This window comes from Erithacus rubecula (assembly GCF_903797595.1).
Source record: "Erithacus rubecula genome assembly, chromosome: 6".
Taxonomy (NCBI): domain Eukaryota; kingdom Metazoa; phylum Chordata; class Aves; order Passeriformes; family Muscicapidae; genus Erithacus; species Erithacus rubecula.
The window spans coordinates 34506584-34527709 of record NC_136688.1 but is presented as its reverse complement, the minus strand read 5'-3'; the positions used below and the strand labels follow the sequence as shown (position 1 = coordinate 34527709).

The following is a 21126-nucleotide window of genomic DNA, read 5'->3' as shown; positions in this document are numbered from 1 at the left end:
TGGCTTTATAGACAGAGTAGGATCAGGAAACTGATGTAATTCAGAACCAAGTAAAAAATAAATAGAATGATTTTCTCAGTAGACTTGATCTATGTCAACACAAGCACCTAAGTCAGCACAGTAGAAGGAACAGAAATAGGAGGAGGATTGTTCTTCTTGGTATCAGCCTGGGGACTTACAAATTAGTTTAAGACCGTGGAAGGAATTCTGTTGTAATTGGGGGGTGGAGTGTGGGGTGGAAAGGTGAGTAAGAAATTGTTGTGTGCCGTTTTGTTTACCAGATTTTGTGCTACATAGGCTTAAGTCATCAGTATATGTACAAATCTATCTCTCCTGAGAATGATTTCAAAGAAATGAGTATGTAAGGATTGTGAAAGCTGTATTATGTAGAGATAATTTTTTGAGCATTTGTCTTTGTGTATGGAACCAAAGTTCAGCACCCCTGAGGACACAAAGTAAACTCCTGTTTACTTTGTGTTTTTATTGACCCTGAGATTTACTGCTTTTCAAAAAAGGAGTGTTAATTCATAGTGCTCATGGTCATACACTGTATCAGGGGATAGTTTTGACACTTGTCCTTTCTCACTTCAAGACTGAAGGAGGCAAGCTAATTAATTTATAGAGCCTATTTTTGGTGTTCTGATTTTTAGTTTGTTTTTTTTTTTGTATTGAAGGTCTTGATGACTAAGTATTCCTCAAGTCTAAATTGATTTTCCATGTTTCTAAACATTGAGCTCTTAACTTCTACATAGCCAACTTCTGTTACATTTCAGCCATGTGATGGTTACAGTAATAAAAACTAATAAATCCTGAAGTCAGTCAAACATGTATACAAACAATTATAGAAAACAGTTATAAAAGTCTGATAATGTTGACAAAAATGTCAGAGTCTCAACTGCAGTGTGTTCTTGTGTGATAACCTTTCTGTTCAACCTATTGGACCCTGCCAAGATTTTTATAAATACTATTGTACACAAAAGTGCTTTTTAGGCTCTTTTTGTAAAGCAAATTTTTGGGGTATTATTATATTTTTTAAATTCCATTTTTATACCATTATTCTGTAGTATATTATTTCTCAAAACTATATAGTCTGGTTGAAATAGTATGGAAATATTGAAATATAGTATGGATCTAGGCAATGCCTTTTAATTGTGAAGACTTGATTCTGTGGCCAAATACTCCAGTAGCATTTCCATAAGGAAAAAGTTTGTCTGTGAGCATTGAGGAAGCAGATGCTTCCCCCTGTGTAGGTTACAATTGCATTGTTTTCCTCTCTGAGTTTGAAATCTGACTCAACAGTTGCAGCTAAGATTTGTCAAACAATTACAGAGGAGTGCTGGCCAGTGGAAGAGAAGTAAAGGCAAGAAGCCCATCATTTACAGAAAACCTTAATTTTGGGAAGAATTGAGAACTGCATTCAAGTCAAAGGACATAGGAACTTTCGTATTCCTCATTAGTTAACTACCAAAATAATTGAGTTTATTTTTGTAGATAGAGTCTGTGGGCAGCCAGTAACTTTCGTAGTTCATAGTATGCTCTAGTACTTATGTGGGGTAACATTGTTTTTAAAAAGCCACATTTGTAACTCTTTTGTGTGCTGTGGAACAACTCAGCACTGGCTAGTGAAAATCGGGACAGTATGTTAGACTTGTGAAATTGGTCAGTTGCTGCCTAGGTACTAGAGGAGTGGAAATTACTAGCAATTGTAGTTTTCTGCAAAAGGCTGTTAACTTGCTATTAGATTGGAGTTATTTCTGGAGTGTTTTTTAGAATCTAGCATAGGTGCAGTTTGGTACAGTTGGGTTTGTTGGGTTTGCTGGGTTTGCTGATTCTGGATCTTGTTCTCTGCCTTTTATCTTTGAATATCTTTGCAATCACTACAGTCTGTTTGGGTTTTTGGTGTCAAGTTGATGTTGTTTCCTCCCTAGCCCCCTCCTCTTACCGTACACTTTGGTTTCTTACTGTTTCTCCCCAAGTGACAGTGTAAATTGAGTGCTTTCATGACAAACTTTTAACTGAAATGCTCATAACTGCCTTGTTCTCACTAGGATTTTAATTTATTAAATTAGTAGTTAGCTTATGCAAGGTAAAGGAACATGGTTTAATTTGGTTCACCATTGAGCACAAGGCCAGAGTGCTGAAATCAGGGCTGGTGTGTGGAGTCTTACATGGTGATATCACTTGGGCTCAAGAAAGGAGCGATGTCAGAGTGCTGTCACCCTGGTTAGACGGTTTCAGGCTGTAACCACTGAGCAATGAAAATGTGCAACAACGCCCTTTACAAAAATCTTCAAGGGTAGATTAGGTGCTGATTATAGCACATCCTGCCTGCCTCCCCCAATGCCTCCTTTGGTAATGAAATGGTGATGCTGTTCTTGAGCTTAGTAGAGCAATGTGGTCTCTACTTATTCTAAATCCCTCTTCCAAGGTATTTTATATTGAATCTAGTACTGAATTAGCTATTCAATGACTTCAGCCAATTTAAAGTCATAGAGATGACAAAGGAGTTTGTGTAATAATATTCCTGTAATGAAGGTCAATCCACTAATGTCATTAACTGTTTAAATTTTGTATTCCCATCTGCTAATTCATCTAGGATCTTGGCTTGCAAAAGTCAAAACACAAGTCCTTTTACTTTGTAGTGAAGAAATTTTTTTCCTCAACAAACTTACTATCTTTATTTTTTAACTACGGGGTTTTTTTGTGCTAGTTGATATGGCTTACATGTTCTGCTGAATTTATTATCAGCTACTAGGTTACCAGGCAAGTAGGAATCTCCCTTGCTTCTTTTAAAATTAGGTGGGTAGTACGACTGATGTTTTGACAAAAAAATAATTTTTCTCCATATAAAGCCAGCACACTAAACCAAGTTGTCTCTTGTTATTCTAACATTCGACTGTTTTCAGTAGTAAGCAAAATGTGCATCCATGAAACAGTTGTTTCCTGTATAATGGATTTGTAAATTCTGTATTTGAATTTATATAATAATTTCCTAATCTGTTCAGTATGGTGGTATTAAAAGCTGAATTGTTAATTGCAGTGTACCTAATTTAATATGGCTTTTGGTTTGGAAGAAAATGTATAATAGAACTTATGCTAACAATGATGTAAGGACAAAAGTGTGTGCATATATCAAAATGTCTGGTCTGATTGCTTTTTATGCCTTCTTCTGTAGTTACTATACAGGCTTTAATACCTGCTTATCTTGAACAGAAAATACTCAGTGTCTAGGGTAGAAATTTCTTTTATTGTTAGTGATTCGCTGAAATAATTATTGCTAAATAGGTATTTTTCTTTCTTCCTTTTTATTTTCTTCCTGCTGTGACAGACTTTGTTGCTTTATTTTGGGTACAGAAGGGAGTAAAATATGTTTTTGTTTTTTTGTGTGTGTTTTCAGGCTCGGATAGCGTTTCTACAAGGGGAAAGAAAGGGCCAAGAAAATTTGAAGAAAGATTTAGTGAGAAGAATAAAAATGTTAGAATATGCATTAAAACAAGAAAGGTAGGTATACAAATTGTTTAGGTTTTTTTCTGACCTGAAAACTTTAGTAGACTAAGATGAATTCCCTCTCATTAAATGAACTGTCTTAATTAGATGATTCTGATTTACTTTATGTAAACTGTCATTAGAGCTGTACTCTTCATCTCTTTTTTCTAACAAACCTTAGTGTCTTCTATAATAAAAAGTTGCATAATTTTCAAAATGTTTGGACTTATGTCTTAAATAGGCAAACAGGAATGTTTCCCTGTTCTGCGTTTTGAGTTTTGGTATACTGAGTAGGAATGAACATATCTAAGGGTTCATACTTTATTACTATGCCTTAATCTGTGCTTCAGTTGTATTTTACTGGAAAGGATGAAAAATACTGCTCTCTTGATCCCTTTTAGCTGTGTTGTATGTGTGGCTAATGAAAACTGTGTTTTGTGAAGGAACAAAATACTTCAAAATTTTTTTCCTTTTAAAGTAGTTTTTTTCTCATGTGGCAGATGCTTGCATATTTAGCTTTACGAGGTGTGCTTTTTGTAGCAATAATTTCCTTCTTTAAAAAAATTAAAATTTCAGTCTATACAAGCTAATGTCTTTTAAACCTACATGTTCTTTTGTTGCCTGGTTATTTCATTTAAATAAAATTGGTAGCTAATTTTGTAAAGTCACTTGGCAAATAATCTTGCCATGTACCTGTACATTCAGTAGAGCACTCAGTTCTTAGTTTTAGTTTATCTTCTAAAAAGCAGTTGAGTCCAATGGTGAAACATGTATACAATCAGGCTACAAAATATGTAGTCTTTATTTGTGTATTTTGATTTTGGGGGAACATTCCTGCCAGAGTAAGCTTAAAATTTTGAAGGAAAACATAATGCGGTTTCACCTGGATATTTTTCAGTTAGTTGTCAAAGTGTAAGTATGTCTAAATATTTTACATTATGAATCACTATTGTGAGTAAGGGATTAGGACAGAAATAAGTTTCAGTTGTTTTCATATTGAAACCTAATGGTTTGGCAAAATGGCTTCATTCTTTTGTGTGAGGTGTCCAGTATAGAGATACTTCAGAAAAGTGTATACTCATACAGAAAGCCATATCAGCACATCATATATTTTCTAGTGAAGTAATAGAAAGGCTCCTGTGCTTTTAATGGAAAGTTACTCAAGGTTTCAGCCATTGTGTGACTAAAAGTTGCATTGTCATATCCTACAGGTAATGTGCAAGTCACTCTGGGTTCAAGGCAGATGAAAGGTATGCAGGGTCTTGGGGTGTAAAGAACACCAAGCATATCAAAGAAATAATATGCTGTTATGGCAGATGCAGATGTCTTGCCTGTGAGGAACTTTTTGAAGTTGAAGGAAAAGGTTTTGCTTATTTTGGCAGTAATGAACGGGGCTGCACAGGGACTTTTTGCAAATGTACACCATAAAGCAGTGAGAATTATCTGGTTATTAAGATAGATCAGAGGCACTTAATTTCAGCTGGAGTGTGAAGGCATCCTTTAACAGGATGTACAGTTTGAATTGCATTGGAAACCTCATTCCTTTCTTGAAATGAAGCTGCCTTTATAGTCTTCCCATGAAATTCTAAAATTCATCAGATGACTCATAAATTTTGGAAGAATAACAGCAGGAACATGCCGTTGTTTTTAGTTCTTGTGGTGCAGTCCAACACTGCAATAGTTTTCAAGAGGAAGATCCTGGCTTCAGTTCGAGCCATAATGCCCATGAAGATTGCTAGGAGTGGGAATTGAAGCTTGAGTTGAGTGGTGAATGTGTAGGAGGCAACAAGGAAGCTACAGATGCCCAGAAGTTTGAGGAGATCTAACTGCGAAAGTATGATAGATTGAGTAATTGAAAGGAAGCAGGTACTGACTTGCCAGTAAATCATCCAAGAATGGTATTATGTTGGTTTCTTGCTTGTTGCACTGGGTGTTCAGGATAATAAACATTATATTTTTGTCATTGTTCCCCTGAGTGAAGAATCACGACTAATGAAAATGCACCAGCTCCAAAGCAAAATAAATTCTGATAATTTCAGACCTGAAGAATGTTGGCAGCAAATTTCAGTGTTGCATCTGATTTCCCCCACCTTCTTTTTTCTTGTTGCTAACTCCCTGTTGCCATCAAAAAGTTTAATGCAGTGAAATACAAATTAGGAGTCAGGAACAAACTCACCCAGACAGCTGTTGGGATTTCTCAGGAAAAGTTTATGAAGCAGAACATCAGTGGAAGATTAAATAAAATGCAGTAGTTGGTGAAAAGTAGTTTCATATTTCTAGTGTTTAAGTATGTGTTATACTGTTCTAGACAAGTGAAATGTTACTATTTTATATCCTTAAATGGTTTGATAGTTGTTAATTTTTTAGTAATAAAATTAAGTCCTATGCAAGTGTATACATGGGGTTTCTTTGATTGTATCTAATGTGTGTTCTTTTATGGTGCTTTGCAGACCCAGCCAGATGTTGTCTGTTGTGTACTCTGAGCCACTCTACTTTAGGCTTTGTTACCACAGTTTTGTACTTAAATTAATGAGACTTGCTGTAATCAATAAAGCTGTGGGTGTATTTTGGCTTCATGGGCTTTGGTCTGGAGTTAACTTACACCCTTGCAACTGAGTGGGGTGATTCAACAGTTAAATAGCAGGAAGCAGTTAAATCAAGTTAGGGTGTTTCTTCTACTCATTTTTTACTCACAAAAGCCTAGCCTTAGGTAAGTCAATACTCTGAAGATTGAAACATTGCCCCTTGTAGAATTCAGATACTCTATGGTGTGGAGGAGTATTGTCACTGGCTTGTCAATGACATTGTAGTTAGTGTTTTTTAAGATATGAAGTAATGGCCCCGACAAGGAAAGGAATAGATGTGCAAATATACAGTTGACTGGAATTTAATAGGATTAATTTTTGCTGTGAAATTGAAGTTCTCACAGCATGCAGTAGTATTTTGTCTTATTTGTAGTGGCTAGTCATTGGTATAATTCTAGATCAGATATATCATTATCTGTGCTAATGAATTAAAGTAGAATTTTAATTAATGTTTTGAAATTGTAACTCCAAAATGGAACAACTGCTCCTAAATAGTATGTCACAGCTCTAAATTAAACAAATTTAGGTTGGCTTTTCAATTATAATGCTTTATTGGCTTCACTTATGAATTCAGCAAAAAGCATTTTGTCAACTTTATTTAACTTGAATTATTTTCATTTGGGTTGTTTAGAGTTGCTTGGGGTTTTGTACTGCCCAAATGGACAGTATTTTGTAGGGCATATAAATTGTAGTATGTATTTGTAAAACCCCAGACTAGCTTGACAAGTTTCTTAAAGGGGTTTAGGCTTTTTTCATATCCTTAGGTGGGTGCCAATAATAATTTTCTCCAGTCTTTCCCTTCTCATATTTGGAAAGCTTGGTGAAACATTGCCCTGTTATAATGTGGCACAAAGTTTTGTGTCTCAGTTTAAAGAGAGGACCTGAGCTAGATAGTCTAACTAGTGCAGGGATGAGCTATAATCGTATTTGTAAATAGTTTAAAAATATGATTCTGTTTAGTTGGCAGATGGATTCAGGTCATAAACAGTCTTCAGGAGCTTTACAATTTCTCAGTTACAATGTGATTGCAATGAAATGAAGGATTTTATCTTACTAAAAAGGGTCAGTAGTGCCATCTACTGACAGTTTGCTAATGAGACTTCCAAATTGCAATTCTGGCAGAAATTTTTGTGATCTAGAAGAAAATTCTTGCCATCAAATATATAAGGCACCATTTGAGATGTTACTATACTTTCAGTTTGAAAACACTTGCAATAGTGGCTCAGGTATTGGAGAAGTTTATTTGGCAATCTTTGATTTGTCCAGCATGTGTTCTATTATGCGTTGTTACTTGAGAAGTTTCATACTCAAGAGTAGTTTTTATGATTGGGAGCTAAATGCTGTTCAGTTATTCTTAAACCTTTGATATGTTTCATTTTGACTAATAGACAACTGTATTGGTTAGAGGGTTCTTTAAAATAAGGCTGCTAATGTTTTTATGGAGATTCTTCACTTTGGCTCTGCTGCAGAACACCTGGAGCTATTTACTATGAGATTTTTTTTTTTTTTAAATTTAAGAGTCTATGAGGCAAAATTCAAACTGAAAGAACAATTATAAAGTTTGAGAATTCAAATTGACATATAGGCATAGGTAGTTCAGATGAGATTCCTGGTTGTAAAGGGAGCTGAAGGTATTTTGATAGGCAAATTGGGTAGAGGATAAGATTTTGAAGGGTCATGCATACATTCATGGAAAAAGTATCACCAGGACCAGTATTTTAGGAAGTGATGGTGTTTTGCCGATCGATGAGGGTGATGGAATGGACACAGGCACCAGTGGAAAGAATGGTCTTGTTTTGCTATTAATATTGAGGCAACACAGATGAAAGAGAATGCATTTGATAAAACAATAAGCATATTACTCACTTGGCTTTAGCAATAAGCAAAAATAAGCAAGATAGTACATCTAATCATTATTATATGAGAGAGTGGGGATTGAGACAGATACATCACCAATTGCCTAAATACTTCACCATCATCCAGAGTCACAACATTTTGCATTTGAGGACCTGGAGAAGCCTTCCTGGATAATTGGGAAAATCCTAGATGGTGTGTGTCCACCATAGGTGAGATCTCAGGTTTGCCCAGAAAAGGATTCAGCTTTTATAGGCCCAAATCAACAAGTCCAAATGACTTGTTAGCCTTTTGTACAAAAAACATTTGATTCTGATGGCATGCTTCCCAACTGGCCAGGGCCAGAGCCCAGCCATGGCTGGGAGGCTTTTTGCCTAAAATATTCCACTAACAAGTCTCTAGGGGTATAGATTGGGAGCATTTCTGCTACTAACAAGCCTTTAGGGACATTATTTGAAACAATCTTTTAATATATCTTACACAAGGTGATATAGGTGTCTCTGCAACAGCCGATTTGGCATTATGAACAATTAATATAAACATTTTCATAATCTATTTTTAACTAAAGAACCTTGATGGTATTAATCACACCATGCTCAAGATTCATCTTGTAAATCAGATCAGACCTAGGCCTGCTATTCAGGCTATAGCATATCAGATGGAGAAGGAGAGATTAGGGTTAGGGAGTCAGAGATCAGAAGATGGGAAGGACTGAGGCACATTTGCATAGGTGAACGAAATAGAAATTGGAAGCTAAGCCTGCAGTCAACAAGGAGGCGAAAATCTGGAAGAGAATACAGATGAGAGAAACAACCACTCTAACATGGTTCTTCAGAGGGATCCGTGTCATGAGCAGAGACAGAGCAGGAGACAAATCAAAGGGAAATTGCAAGTGGCAGATAGGAAGGACCTCCAAATAAGAGGTTAATTTGTTGTAGTGTGATTAGCAACCTATGACAGCAGTACATCTGGAAAAACTATTACTGCTAAGTTCTTGAACCTGTTGGTTTTGAAAGGTTCTCTTACTGGCTGATACACAGGAAAAAACTCCACGTTCTTGGAGAACACACTAAACTCTTGTCTTTAAGTTACTTGATAATTGTGAATAAATGTCAAAATACTATCTCAAAACTGTTCTTGAAAGATTAGAAATAATTGCTTGATGCAAGAATTTTCACAACAGTTCTAGCTGGATTCGTTGTACTGTGTTGGTATGGTTACTTTAAATGGGTACATTAGAATGTTTTGAGATGATCAACGTCTTATCTACTAATTTGATAAACATCTGCATACTTTTTCAGGGCAAAATATCATAAATTAAAATATGGCACAGAATTGAACCAAGGTGACTTGAAAATGCCAACTTTTGAATCAGGTAACTTTTTCCAGTAAATTTTTGTTTGTTTAATTTATTGCAGCTTTCTTCCTTGCTCCCCTCTCTTAGGTCTGTTATAGGGAATTTATCTAGGAAAGTTGGGACATGGGGTAAATATTTTTTAATCTGAAAATCAAAACTGTTTCACTTTTTAAGGACCTCTGAATGTTTTTATCTTAAATCAAGGAAAAGACCCTAAAGAAGAAAAAAATAGGCTATCCTTACTGCTTTTCTGGAGTGCATCTAGTTTTGCAGTTGTAAATATCAAGTTGATAGTACCAGTTTTGCTCTTCATAGTTTTGCAGATGGAAGAAAGCATTTCTCCTAATAATGCTGGAAAGTAGAATTGCATTTGACTTTTTTCGAAATGTTCATCTTTTGGAAGTCTTTAGGCCTGTATTTGCATAGTGTGCCTTAAAATTATGGTCTACAGATTTAGATGCCACCCCGTCCCTTTTTTCCCTTCCCTGTTTAACAAGTACCACATTTTGGGTACATTTTTACCCAGTTGAAACTAGAGACCATGATTCGTATTTCAGACGTGGTGGGAATTTTTGTTTGTGTCTAAAAGCAATATAAATTAGATTTTAACTATGATACTGTATCTTTCAGAAGATACCAAAGATACAGAGGTTCCTGCAGTACCTCAGAATAGCCAATTGACCTGGAAGCAAGGCAGACAGTTATTGCGACAGTAAGTAGCATTGTTGGATACTGGTGTATTCATACTTTCCCTTGCAGTCTGAGGAGCTCTGTGAAACAGAGTAACTGAGGTGGGCAAATAGTGATTTGTTTTTCAGGGTCCTGGGCTTCAAGCACTACAGAGTCAAGTTTTCTATGTGAGATGGATAGTGAAGCTTATTTTTCCTTAAATGTTACAACAGTGGTATTCATTTTTAACAGTGGATACTAAGTTTCCTTTTTCATCAAATATCCTTTTCTCTTACTCTAGGTATCTTCAGGAAGTAGGTTATACAGATACAATATTGGATGTACGCTCCCAGCGGGTAAGGTCTTTGCTTGGGCTCTCCAATTCAGAATCAAATGGTTCAGTAGAGACAAAGAACTTAGAACAGATCCTGAACGGGGGTGAATCTCCTTCGTCAAAACAAAAGGGACAGGAAATCAAAAGGTAAGTGAAGAGATAAGAAATGCATAAAGTTTGTTTTGCTTAGTCAATGATATTTACTGGGCAGCTCACATTTGTCTGGAGAGTCTGTAAACAACTGTGAGTGTAGTTGACCATAGACGATTATGAACTGAACTGAAATTGATTATACATAAGGACATATCTATTACATACATACATATATGTTATACTAACATGATATATAGGAAAATTATGTGTTGATGTTGAATTATGTAATATAATCACTTTGGAGTTGTTATTTTAAGGAAGGAGTCTGTTAAGTTATTCTTTTGTAATAAGTACTTAAGCAGATGTAGAAATTTCTTCATTCAGCGATTTCTTGTTCTTCTGGTTTTAAAGCTCTTAAGCTTTCAGGTAGCAATTTTGTTTAATCTGGTTAATATTCTGAATCTCTTCAGCAAGTAAAATGGATTCTCTTCATGTTTTTATTTATATAGGAATTCTGGTGATGTTCTTGAAACATTCAATTTCTTAGAAAATGCAGATGATAGTGATGAAGAAGAGGAAAATGACATGATAGAAGATATTGCAGAAGGAAAAGAAAAGCATCGGATAAATAAGAAACACAAAGTAAAAAATATTTTCTTTTTTTCTTTCCTTTTTTTTTTAATAGATCTGAAATTCCCTTTAAAAAAGGAATTTTTTCTCTGGAGATGATATAAATATGTAATGACAAAGTGCTTGTTGAACTTTTGTTATCTGAATGGATTATATGCAGATGCATTACTAATAAATTTGGTTTACTTAATACATTACATTGCAAACTTTGGAACAACTAACCAAACAGCAAATATTAATTAATTGATTAATTGGCCATTTAATCTTGTCTGCATACTTTAAGTCCCTTTAAGAGGCAAATTTAACACAATGCAGTGTGCATCCATCTTGAATTTTGTTTTGAAACAATTCCTTGGAGAAAATTAAGAGGAAATTATGTAATGTGAAAAAAAATTGCTTCCGGATCAATAAATTGTTTAATTCTTCCTCTTAGGCATTTTGTTACTAAATATATTGAGATGCCAGCAGAGTCTTGTCTCAAGTAACCTTGTGTTTAAGGTTCTACTGGTTGTGTTCTGTTTGTGTCTAGTTTTCCATTCAGTGGACAACTTTCTAGGGTAGGATAGTGGTGTTTACCTATCCAGTTTTAATTTTTTTCTCCAGTAATGAATCCCCATCATTGGGATTTCTTTATTTAGTGATAATGATTTATGGATATTGTACAAACAGTTTGTTACTTTTTGCTCAGAACAGTATTCTGTAACATATGACCCTCTTGCTGCATTGGCTTTTCCTAGATAGTGGGCAGTATGAGCTTGGCTTGATGCAATTCTTAAATCTCTTAAACTGATTTGTCAGGAATGGGTTTTCACTATACTTTGGACTTCTGGTAAGGAGATTAGTCAAGCATTAAGTTGAACCTCTTTTTTTCTATAAAAAGTCTGGTAGAAAGATTATCAAGTAAATCTCTAAGCATATATGAAGATCTTACACTCACTTTTTGACTTTTGACAGGGCTTGTTGGTTTTTTTATAGAAAGTAAAAGGATCATTTATAGTTACCTTTATAAAAATTGTCTCTGCAAAAGTAAAAAGATTGTGCAAATAACCTCACACGGAAAATTTCTTCACCTGAAGAATGAAATAAAACTTTTCAGTGATGCCTTTATAGAGAATTTTGTTTTAGGTGAGGATATGTTTAGAAATAGTAAAAAGATAATTTTCTTAAAAATGCTCTATATTCCAAGTTTATGCTTAACACTAAGATAGAACTGGAGAGCAAAAAGAAAAGCTTCTGGACCAGTAGAAAGCATAGTTTATAAGCTTTCTCTGCAGAGCTGTTGAGAGAGCAAGAAAATCAACAGAGTTTTCTAATTGTTATGTGTTAAATAAAAAATCTGAAGACTGGGCTGTATGGGATTTTTGTTCCTAACGCTAGTGTCACTGTTCATGTTCACTAGGCTATGCTGCTCTCTTTTTTGTTTTGATAAGCCAACTGAGATGTAAGTTTCTATTTCTGCATTTTTAATTGAAAAATGTTTTCTCCGGCAACAAATTACTCAGTGAGAATAGCCTGTAAATCTTCTAATCTTTGACTAGAGAATCTGTTTATGATTCAAATGCAGGAAAATAATTCTCTTTTCTTGCAGATTGGTAATGAAGGTTTAGCTGCTGACCTTACAGATGACCCTGATACTGAAGAAGCTTTGAAAGAATTTGACTTTTTAGTGACAGCTGAAGATGGTGAGGGAGCTGGAGAAGCTCGAAGTTCAGGAGATGGAACAGAGTGGGGTAAGACACTAATAAAAGCATTTAACAATAAGGGAATACTTGTTAGTTCCTAAGAGTTTTGTATAATACCTACTGAAATGGTGTGAATGTGTGGATGAATGTTGATGCTTAGAAAATGATATATTGTATGGTGAAATTTTCATATATATGTTGTTGTAGCTGCCACAAGTACAATTGTAGTTCTATTTGTTTCAGGTTTTGGTTTTGATTTCAGAACTAAGGAGAATATTTTCTTTCTTAGAAAAGAAAGGCCAGGATTCTGGATGTTTTTATACCTGGATTAAATTGGCTTTCAAGTACAGTTTTCTTCTTTTTTTTTTCTATTTGTTTCTTACCAGGACCTTGAAACTTTTTGTACCCAAGTTAAATTAATTTCTTCAATGTCCTTGAAAAATGGGCAATTCATTATTTTATTTTTCTGACTGAGATTTTTAGGTGTTGTTGCTAATATGGCTTGTATTAGTAAAATAAAAAAATAAAAAAAACCCCAACATTTTTAATACCCCAACTTTTTATTAGTAATTTGATGTGAAAAAAATATGTTAAGTCAGTAACTTCTGCAACCTACATGTTTCAAAAGAGGAGATTGAAAGGAGAAAATTAATATAGGAAAAAGAATAGTGACCCAAGTAATCAATATCTGCCTTTAATTGGGAAATTGACCATCTTAATTTCTAAACTGTGATACAAGCAACTTTGTGCTTGCATATTATAAGTCTTAAATTGTAAGCCCCAAAATTAGATCATGTTGTTTGAGCATTTTGTCATTGTGACGATCAAGTCATTCTTCAATAAACAACCCAGTGAGCAAAGAAAATATAAAGATTTGCAAAAATTCAGGTAATGGCACGTCTTCCAGGAAAATAATCCATTCTTGATTTTGAAGGTACCAGGGATAAGAAAGCATTCTTTCCTAAAAATTAATATCAAAGGATTAGTCATTTTATTTTTAAAATGTAGTCTTATTTCTGTTTGGAAGATGAAGCTGAACAAGCCGTTACCTTTAGTTTTGGTAATAACTGTCTATTTTTAGTTGCTTATTATTTGCTTGCTGCTGTTCCCTATTGAAGTTGATGTTATTTCTTGATGATCTTTTCATTTAGACACAGAGGCAGATCTCTTGGTATAAGATGTCTCATAGAACCTGAAGCAACAGTTTTGGACTTTGCTTGCAACTTCCCTTCAAATATATAGTGATGTAGAAAGTTGTGGTTCTAGTATTAATATTGCTATTGTATATAAATGGAAAGGTAGTTTAATACTATGATTCATGCAGTCAAAAATTTGTCCACGGCAGACTACTGAAACCTGCTGTGTTGAACTGACTTGTCCAGTGAAATTCCAAGTCATTGTTTCTAAAGATTACTTCCCAGTGTTTTCTATGTCTGGCATTTTCTCAAGTAAACCAGTTTTAAGGTCTGTTTTAAAACTCGAGTTGACCCACCACACTTTTCATAGAGCTGTTTGAACATTTTTTTATTACAGTTTAAATGAACCCATAGCAAAGTGAGGCAGAGCAATATGTTTTACTTAGGACCAGCTTATCTTCAAAATAGTGAAAGATGAGCAAGTTCAAGCGGTGTTAAATGAAGAGTCAAAGTGATGTGACATAATAAAGAAGAATGTACATTTTTTGATGAAAAAAATTATAAATTCCTTGTGGTGTTTAGTATAAAGAAAAAATACATATCTGTCTTCAGTTTGCTTAAGCAAACAGCAATGTATACATATTGTTATATATTGTGCTACATATTGCAGACTTAACATATTATGTAGTCTCTTTATTGTACTTATGTTTTCCTGTGTTCATCACTGGCTTTCTCTTCCTCATGAAATGCATGAAGTTCTCTTTACAGATGCTCCATGACTCAGAGAATGACTGACTATGCCCAGAATTCTGGGTGGCAGAGTGACTGAAATTTACAGTCTCTTGGGTTCTCTCCAAAACTCTTTTAAAAAAGAGAAAAATTTAAATCCAGCCTTTCCCCACGCAGTTACACTGGTCAGTTTAGTGCAGGGAACGTCACTGTTGGGGCAATTGCAGAGGTCTTCTAGTTACATGGTTCTGTTCTGAAATAGCCTAATAGATCTAGGCATGCTGGAGAGGAACACTGCTGGGTTTTCCTAAAAATCTTGTTTGAAATTAATTTCACAGCCTACCTAGATAATCTGAGTTTGTACATTATCTAGTTTTCTACTTACAGCCTACATTTTTGCAGCCAACAGTATTGATTTTGAATATTTATGTTTACAGGCTTGTGCTTTTCCTGTTTTCTGTTGACTGAATGAGCCCAGTTCCTTTAAATTCTTCATCTTGATATTTAATGCCCTATTTGTTTTGCACTCTACAGACACTTTATAAACTTCCAGTGTAAAACACAGACTGAACATATTACTTCAATTTTGTCATTACCTGCCCTGTCGTGGTTTAATTTGTCCTGCACCTTTTAAAATGTACCGAAATGACATTTTTTAGAATAGCATTACATTGATGTTACATGTGGTCATCTTCTGGTTCAGTTTAATTCCCTAATCCTTCTCTGCAATGCTTTAACCTATCTGATTATTTTCATTTTATTAATGGTGCTTTGGAATTTTATTAATTAATTTTTATTAGTTTATAATGGAATTTTCTTTTAGCGGTTTTGATGTTTTTCCTCTTTGGGCACGTTCTCTGACTTACCTTTCTGTGCTCCTTGTGTTTCCTGGGTAATCACTATTCCTCTCTGTCAGTGCTTAGGCCCAGTGATCAGAAAGACTGAGGTCTTTATGTTTGCAGTTTGGTAGATGTAGTTTGGTGTAGGATGTCATTGTTCCCTGCTCATCGCCAGAGTTCTTTGTGAACAGCTCAGGGGATGCTGCCATTAAGCTCCCGTTTCATGTTTCACCTCCCTTGCCATCTCTGCATTCCACCTCTTTGATCAAGATTGTCTTTGAGTGATGGTAGATGCATCAGTGTCCTAGGTATCTGTCTGCTCATACGATGTCAGGTTTTGTCATGAAACACATACTTGGAATAACTCCTATTGTTTTTATTCTAAATGCATGTTACTTTGTTTCTGCTGTGTATGACTGCTCTTGTGCACTTTCATGATTCTAATGCTTATAACTTAAAAAATGGGTACAATCATATTGTAAGTATGATTGGAAATTGGGAATTTAGGAACTAAGTCTTGTGATTTTATGCCTAAAGAATTTGTAAGTATAAAGCTGAACTGGCACACAAACCAAATTTGGTTGCTGCCTGGTTGTCTACCAGCAAAAGTGCTTCTGCAAACCTTATGTTTGGCTTGTCTTAGAAATAGATTTATCTTTTTACTAATTCTAAGTTTCCAGAAATTTTTGAGATGGATAGTTTGGAAAAGTGGAGACTTGACTTTTCATAAAGAATAATTAAGTCTGCAATAGTTGTCAAACAAAAAAGATAAGTCTTCTGAAACTTCTTGGAAAAGATATATCTTCTGAAACTACTGAGGAATGTTATATTTCTGCTAATTATGATTTAATTTCTGGAATGCAGGGGAATGTCCACCTGTGCAAATTAATTACTTTTCTTCATCTTTGTGAAAAACTGTAGTTTTGGACTTGTTTCTCTGGTTATGTGTAGGACCAAGGTTTCTTTCTTGTGCATGTAGAATGAATGCGAAAGGATGCATGGTGGTCTTCATGAATAAACTGGCACTGACTTACTCAGCTTGCATTTTCATGTGAGATACAGCATGAATGCTTTTATTTGCTTATTCAACACTGGCTGAATAATTTCTTAACATTGTCTTTCTAAAGATGCAGTAATTGTTTCTGAGCACCAATGAATTTTTGTGTATTTGAAGTATCTAACATAAACAGTTACTTATGAAGCTTAATTTGTTTGCTCCTTGGTAACAAATTAACATACAATTTTCAAATATATAACTGATAATATACAGTGCCTTGGAAAACTGTATGAAGTGAAACTTGGTCTTTTATAAACTTAAAACTGAGACTGCACCTTTAAAATAAAGATTTATTAATAACTTTTATTAATGCTCTTATACAGCTATGACAGTAAATCACCAACAGCTTGCATTGCCAATTGCTGATTTTTTTTCTTTTAATAATATGCTGCATGTAGACAAAGATGACCTGTCCCCAACTGCTGAGGTTTGGGATGTAGACCAGGGACTAATAAGTAAACTGAAGGAACAGTACAAGAAGGAACGAAAGGGGAAGAAAGGGGTAAAGAGTAAGTGCAGATTCTGAATCTTGTAATGCAACACTTTTTTTGCCTTTCTATATAAAGAACATTTTTTCTCACGAGTTCTGTTTGTTTGTTTTTGTTTTTTTCTTCATTAAGCATCATTTTCTGTAATGGGGGCAACCAACTTTAACTTTCTACCTGCTGAATGTAAATATGTCAAAACCTTTGACAGCCATTCCATACATGACAAATGTTGAAAAAACAAAAATTAAAAGTTAAAGAGTTGAAGAGAACTAAATGCATAGGAATGTTAGTGTAAAAATAATGAACAACTTGCATTTTGAGGGCATTCCTACTCTGAGAAATTTCTGAAAGATTTAAACTTCATCTACTTCCTAAAGTATACTGTGATACTGTTGTGGGACTAGTGGTTGCTGGGCCTTTTCTGGTAGTGGTGGGGTGGTTTTTTAATTTTTTGGGGGGGTTTTGTTTTTTTTTTAAATATGAACGTGAATCAGCTTATAATTATTTATGGGCTTGTAATTATTATTATAGCGCCAGGCTTAGAGAACTAGGAAATGCCTGTAAAGTAAATTTGAACTTTTTGGTAACTTTGTTTAGGAAATAATCTTTATTAAGATTATTTTCTTTGCATTAACCAACATTTTATTTGATATCCCTTTACTCTCTGAGTTTTCTGAGCAGTTGACCTCTTTTGATATATAGTTTAAACCAAACTTCAGGGTTGAACTACCTGATAAAAATGCTGTTGGAAATTATAATATCAACTATACAAAGTTCAGTGCGTAAAGTGGTATCAAATCTGCCATCATAGAATAGTTTGGCTTGGAAGGAACATTAAAGATCATCTAATTCTAATCCTTCTGCCATGGGTGGGGACAACAACTGGACCAGGTTTCTCAGAGCCCCATCCAACCTGTCCTTGAAGACTTTAGAGATAGAGCACCCATGGCTTCTTTGGACTCCTGTCCCAATGCCTTACCACTCTTACAGTAAATAATTTCTTCCTAATATCCAATCTATCCATACCCTTTTAGTTTAAATCCATGCCATACTTCTGGGGTCCCTCCAGCAGGTCCCTGTCGTTCCTGTGCTGGCACCCCAGAGCTGATGCAGCCCTGCAGGTGGGTCTCAGAGCAGAGCAGAGGGGCAGAATCCCCTCCCTGCCCTGCTGCCCACGCTGCTCTGGATGCAGCCCAGGGCACACTTGGCTCTCTGGGCTGGCAGTGCCCATGGCTGGGTCATGTCCAGCCTCTCAGCCAGCAGCACCCCCAAGTCCTCCTGGGCAGGGCTGCTCTGATCTGCCCATCCCCAGCCTGGGCTGATGCTGGTGGGTGCCCTGACTCAGGTGCAGCACCACGAATGTGTCTTGTTAAGCCTTATGAGATTCCCATGGAGCAGCTCCTGGAGCTTGTCCAGGTCTCTCTGGATAGTATCCCATGTCGCTGTAGAGAAGCTCGCATGATTACTGTGCTTTTGTTTTGGAAGTATTTTTTAACAATTTCTGGAGATAACTAGTAAAAATTTTTTCCTCAGTTTAAAAAATTGTATGGTTCTACATTAACTAAATTACGTGATAATTAAAATACAACACTTCCTGAAGAATTCTGTAATTATTACTTACTTTGTAACACCTAACAATTACAGGTTAGTTAGTGCATGTTGGTTGTTTTTTCAGCATTTTTGCATGACTTGTACATGCACATAAACAAAAGCTTTGACAAAGCAAAGATTTTCACCGAGTCTTTGCTTTAATGAGAGCCTGTAGTAGTCATCTACATACTAATGTGTATCAGTGTTTAGCATGTGAATCAGCAGTTGACATCAAATTCACATGAAATATTTGATAGGAATATAAATTTATTTTTAATACCATAATGGACTTCTTTTATTCGATTTTTTAAATGAAATTCTTTACATTTTAGACATTGTGAACCATAGCGGGTGCAAAGTAACAGGTTTTCTTCATCTAAAGGAATTTTGAAATCTTTGGTTCACAGAAGGAAACGTATTTGGGAGACAGCTGCATGTGACAGTGCTGAGAGGTGACATAAGTCATTGTTTAGTGTTTTAAGTTGGAATTCTCCTTTGGGAAACCCTGGACATGTATAGTTTCACAAGGCGGTTTCTCAGATTCTTTGCTTGTCAAATTCATGATAGTTTCTGATTAAAAATTAGCCTCTAAATTATTTAGCTAATTGGATGAGACAACTCCATACACAGAGTAAAAGTATGCATTCAAGGTTGGGCAGAGTTATTTATTTAAGATTTTGCAGACCTTTTTTTTCTCAGCTTTTTAACATTTTGAAACTGAAAATAATGTTGAAGGGCTTTTTTCTTCCTGCTGCTCATGTCTGATCATTTGGGAACTTCATTCTGTATACATATCTCTTCCTTTGCTCTTCAGATTTTTTACTTCTATCAGAATTTGTTTTGAGTACCATCAGAACTTATCTGCATGATAGTATATATCATCATAAACATCAAACAAATGTGCATTAAATGTCATTTCTTGCAATACTTTGAAGACAGCATAATAGGACAGACATTCTGATGGATTCTTTTGTTGGATATGCATCTGGTAACCGCCATAATCTGTATTTACACTGTAACATACCCAGGCAGCCACAGCCCTGGCCCCAGGTATGGAAACTTTCATTCCACATGTACACATAAATAAATGAACAGAAGTAGATCTGATTATATATTGATACTTCTCTAGTCTGTATCCTTATGTTTTCTTTTGAGTGGAACACCTTAATTAAAGTAATCTTCTGTCAGTGCAGATGTTTTCATTAAGTAATACTCTTGTTTGCTGGGGAGAAAGAGGGTGTCTGTCCAGGTAGCCTCCATGTTATGTGGAAATACTACCTCATTATGAAAGGATTTTTAAAAATAACCCACCAAAACAATAACAAAAATCCACCACCCGTCACAGCTGTAAAATAATGCAAAATCAGTTTATTGAAGAGTTCTTCTGTTGAAAAACCCCAGAAGCAAAGAAGCAATCTACACCTATCCTGGACTTACTGTGATATATAGATAAGGTTTGTTTTCTACAAAAGCAGGCTTCTCTTTTCAGTAATGTGCTGAACTTAAGGCCTGGTTTTGGCCCAACTTTGATAGATCAATTTTGTCAGTTGAGACTGTTTTTCAGGTATAGCCTATCACCTTTGCAGGGTATAATAGTGGAGGTGTTGTATATCTCATTTCATTCTATCAGGCAGCATAATGTGTTCTCAGTTTCAAAGTTTTCACGTCTTGTGTGTGTATATATACATACATACATACATATATATATATATATATATATATCTCACTGTTGAAATGAAGATACTTTTACTGCTTTTCCTTAGCTTTTTGCACTTTTTTCACCTTCCTGCTCTTTTCCTTCAGTTTAATTGTTCTGTACTTACAAAACAGTATCCATCCCATTCATTTCTTACCCTTGATTTCTGGAAATAGTGTAGTAGTTGTTAGGAGTGAAAACAGATCTGAATTTTACCATCTTCATTACCGTCCCCTGTTCTTGACACATAAGAATCTGTGTTATATTCACACTTGGGTTAATACATCTTGGACCTAATAGAACTCTGCGTAAGGCTTCCCAGACTAAAACTTTTCATCACTAAATCTTCAGTTATTTTTTTCACTTTTAGTCTCTGAAGATGGTACATCTCTGAGATGGTACTTTAACTTCTGCTTCTGTTCATACCTGGTCTATGAATTTTTTTTTTGTCCTTGAATTTTTTTGAGGATAAAAGGGTCATCCCATTTTGTGCCTTGAACATAGTTGCTTATGCAGAAATGGCACATTCTTTTCTCTAAAATCTCCTTAGAACATTTACAATACTTGAACAGTTATATGAAAGTACACTTGCATTTACTTGAAAATAGAAACTTGTACATTCTTCTGTAGTGGTAGCACAGCCTTGGATATTGGCACATTTTACAGCATGAAATGCACAGAAGTTGTTTGGAAGAGCAGCTGCTTCTCTGCAAACTTCTCTTGGTATTGTGTGATGATTGAGGACTGTTGTGAGGTTATGCCTGAAGGACAAAAAGTGCCCATACCACTAAATGAATGGCTACTTAAAGGTAACAGAGCAGAGGGGCTACTTTTAGTTTCTTCTGAGTGTGCTTCAATACAGACCTCTCATGCTTATGTTTGGCATGAAAGCACCTTGAGA

General features: G+C 35.3%; 1 protein-coding gene across 5 annotated transcripts in view; it reads left to right on the top strand.

The window, feature by feature from the left end:
- The window catches only part of STRN3 (striatin 3), a 58815-nt gene that overhangs the window by 16111 nt on the left and 21578 nt on the right, over positions 1-21126 (top strand). For 2 of the 5 annotated variants that reach the window (XM_079309719.1, XM_079309718.1), the window contains exons 2-8: positions 3398-3501; positions 9227-9300; positions 9913-9994; positions 10253-10432; positions 10888-11020; positions 12597-12738; positions 16850-16960. In XM_079309719.1, coding sequence (XP_079165845.1) covers positions 3398-3501; positions 9227-9300; positions 9913-9994; positions 10253-10432; positions 10888-11020; positions 12597-12738; positions 16850-16960 — 826 coding nt within the window. The remainder of the gene's footprint in view (positions 1-3397; positions 3502-9226; positions 9301-9912; positions 9995-10252; positions 10433-10887; positions 11021-12596; positions 12739-16849; positions 16961-21126) is intronic. The other 3 variants (XM_079309721.1, XM_079309722.1, XM_079309720.1) reach the window with 2 other exon arrangements.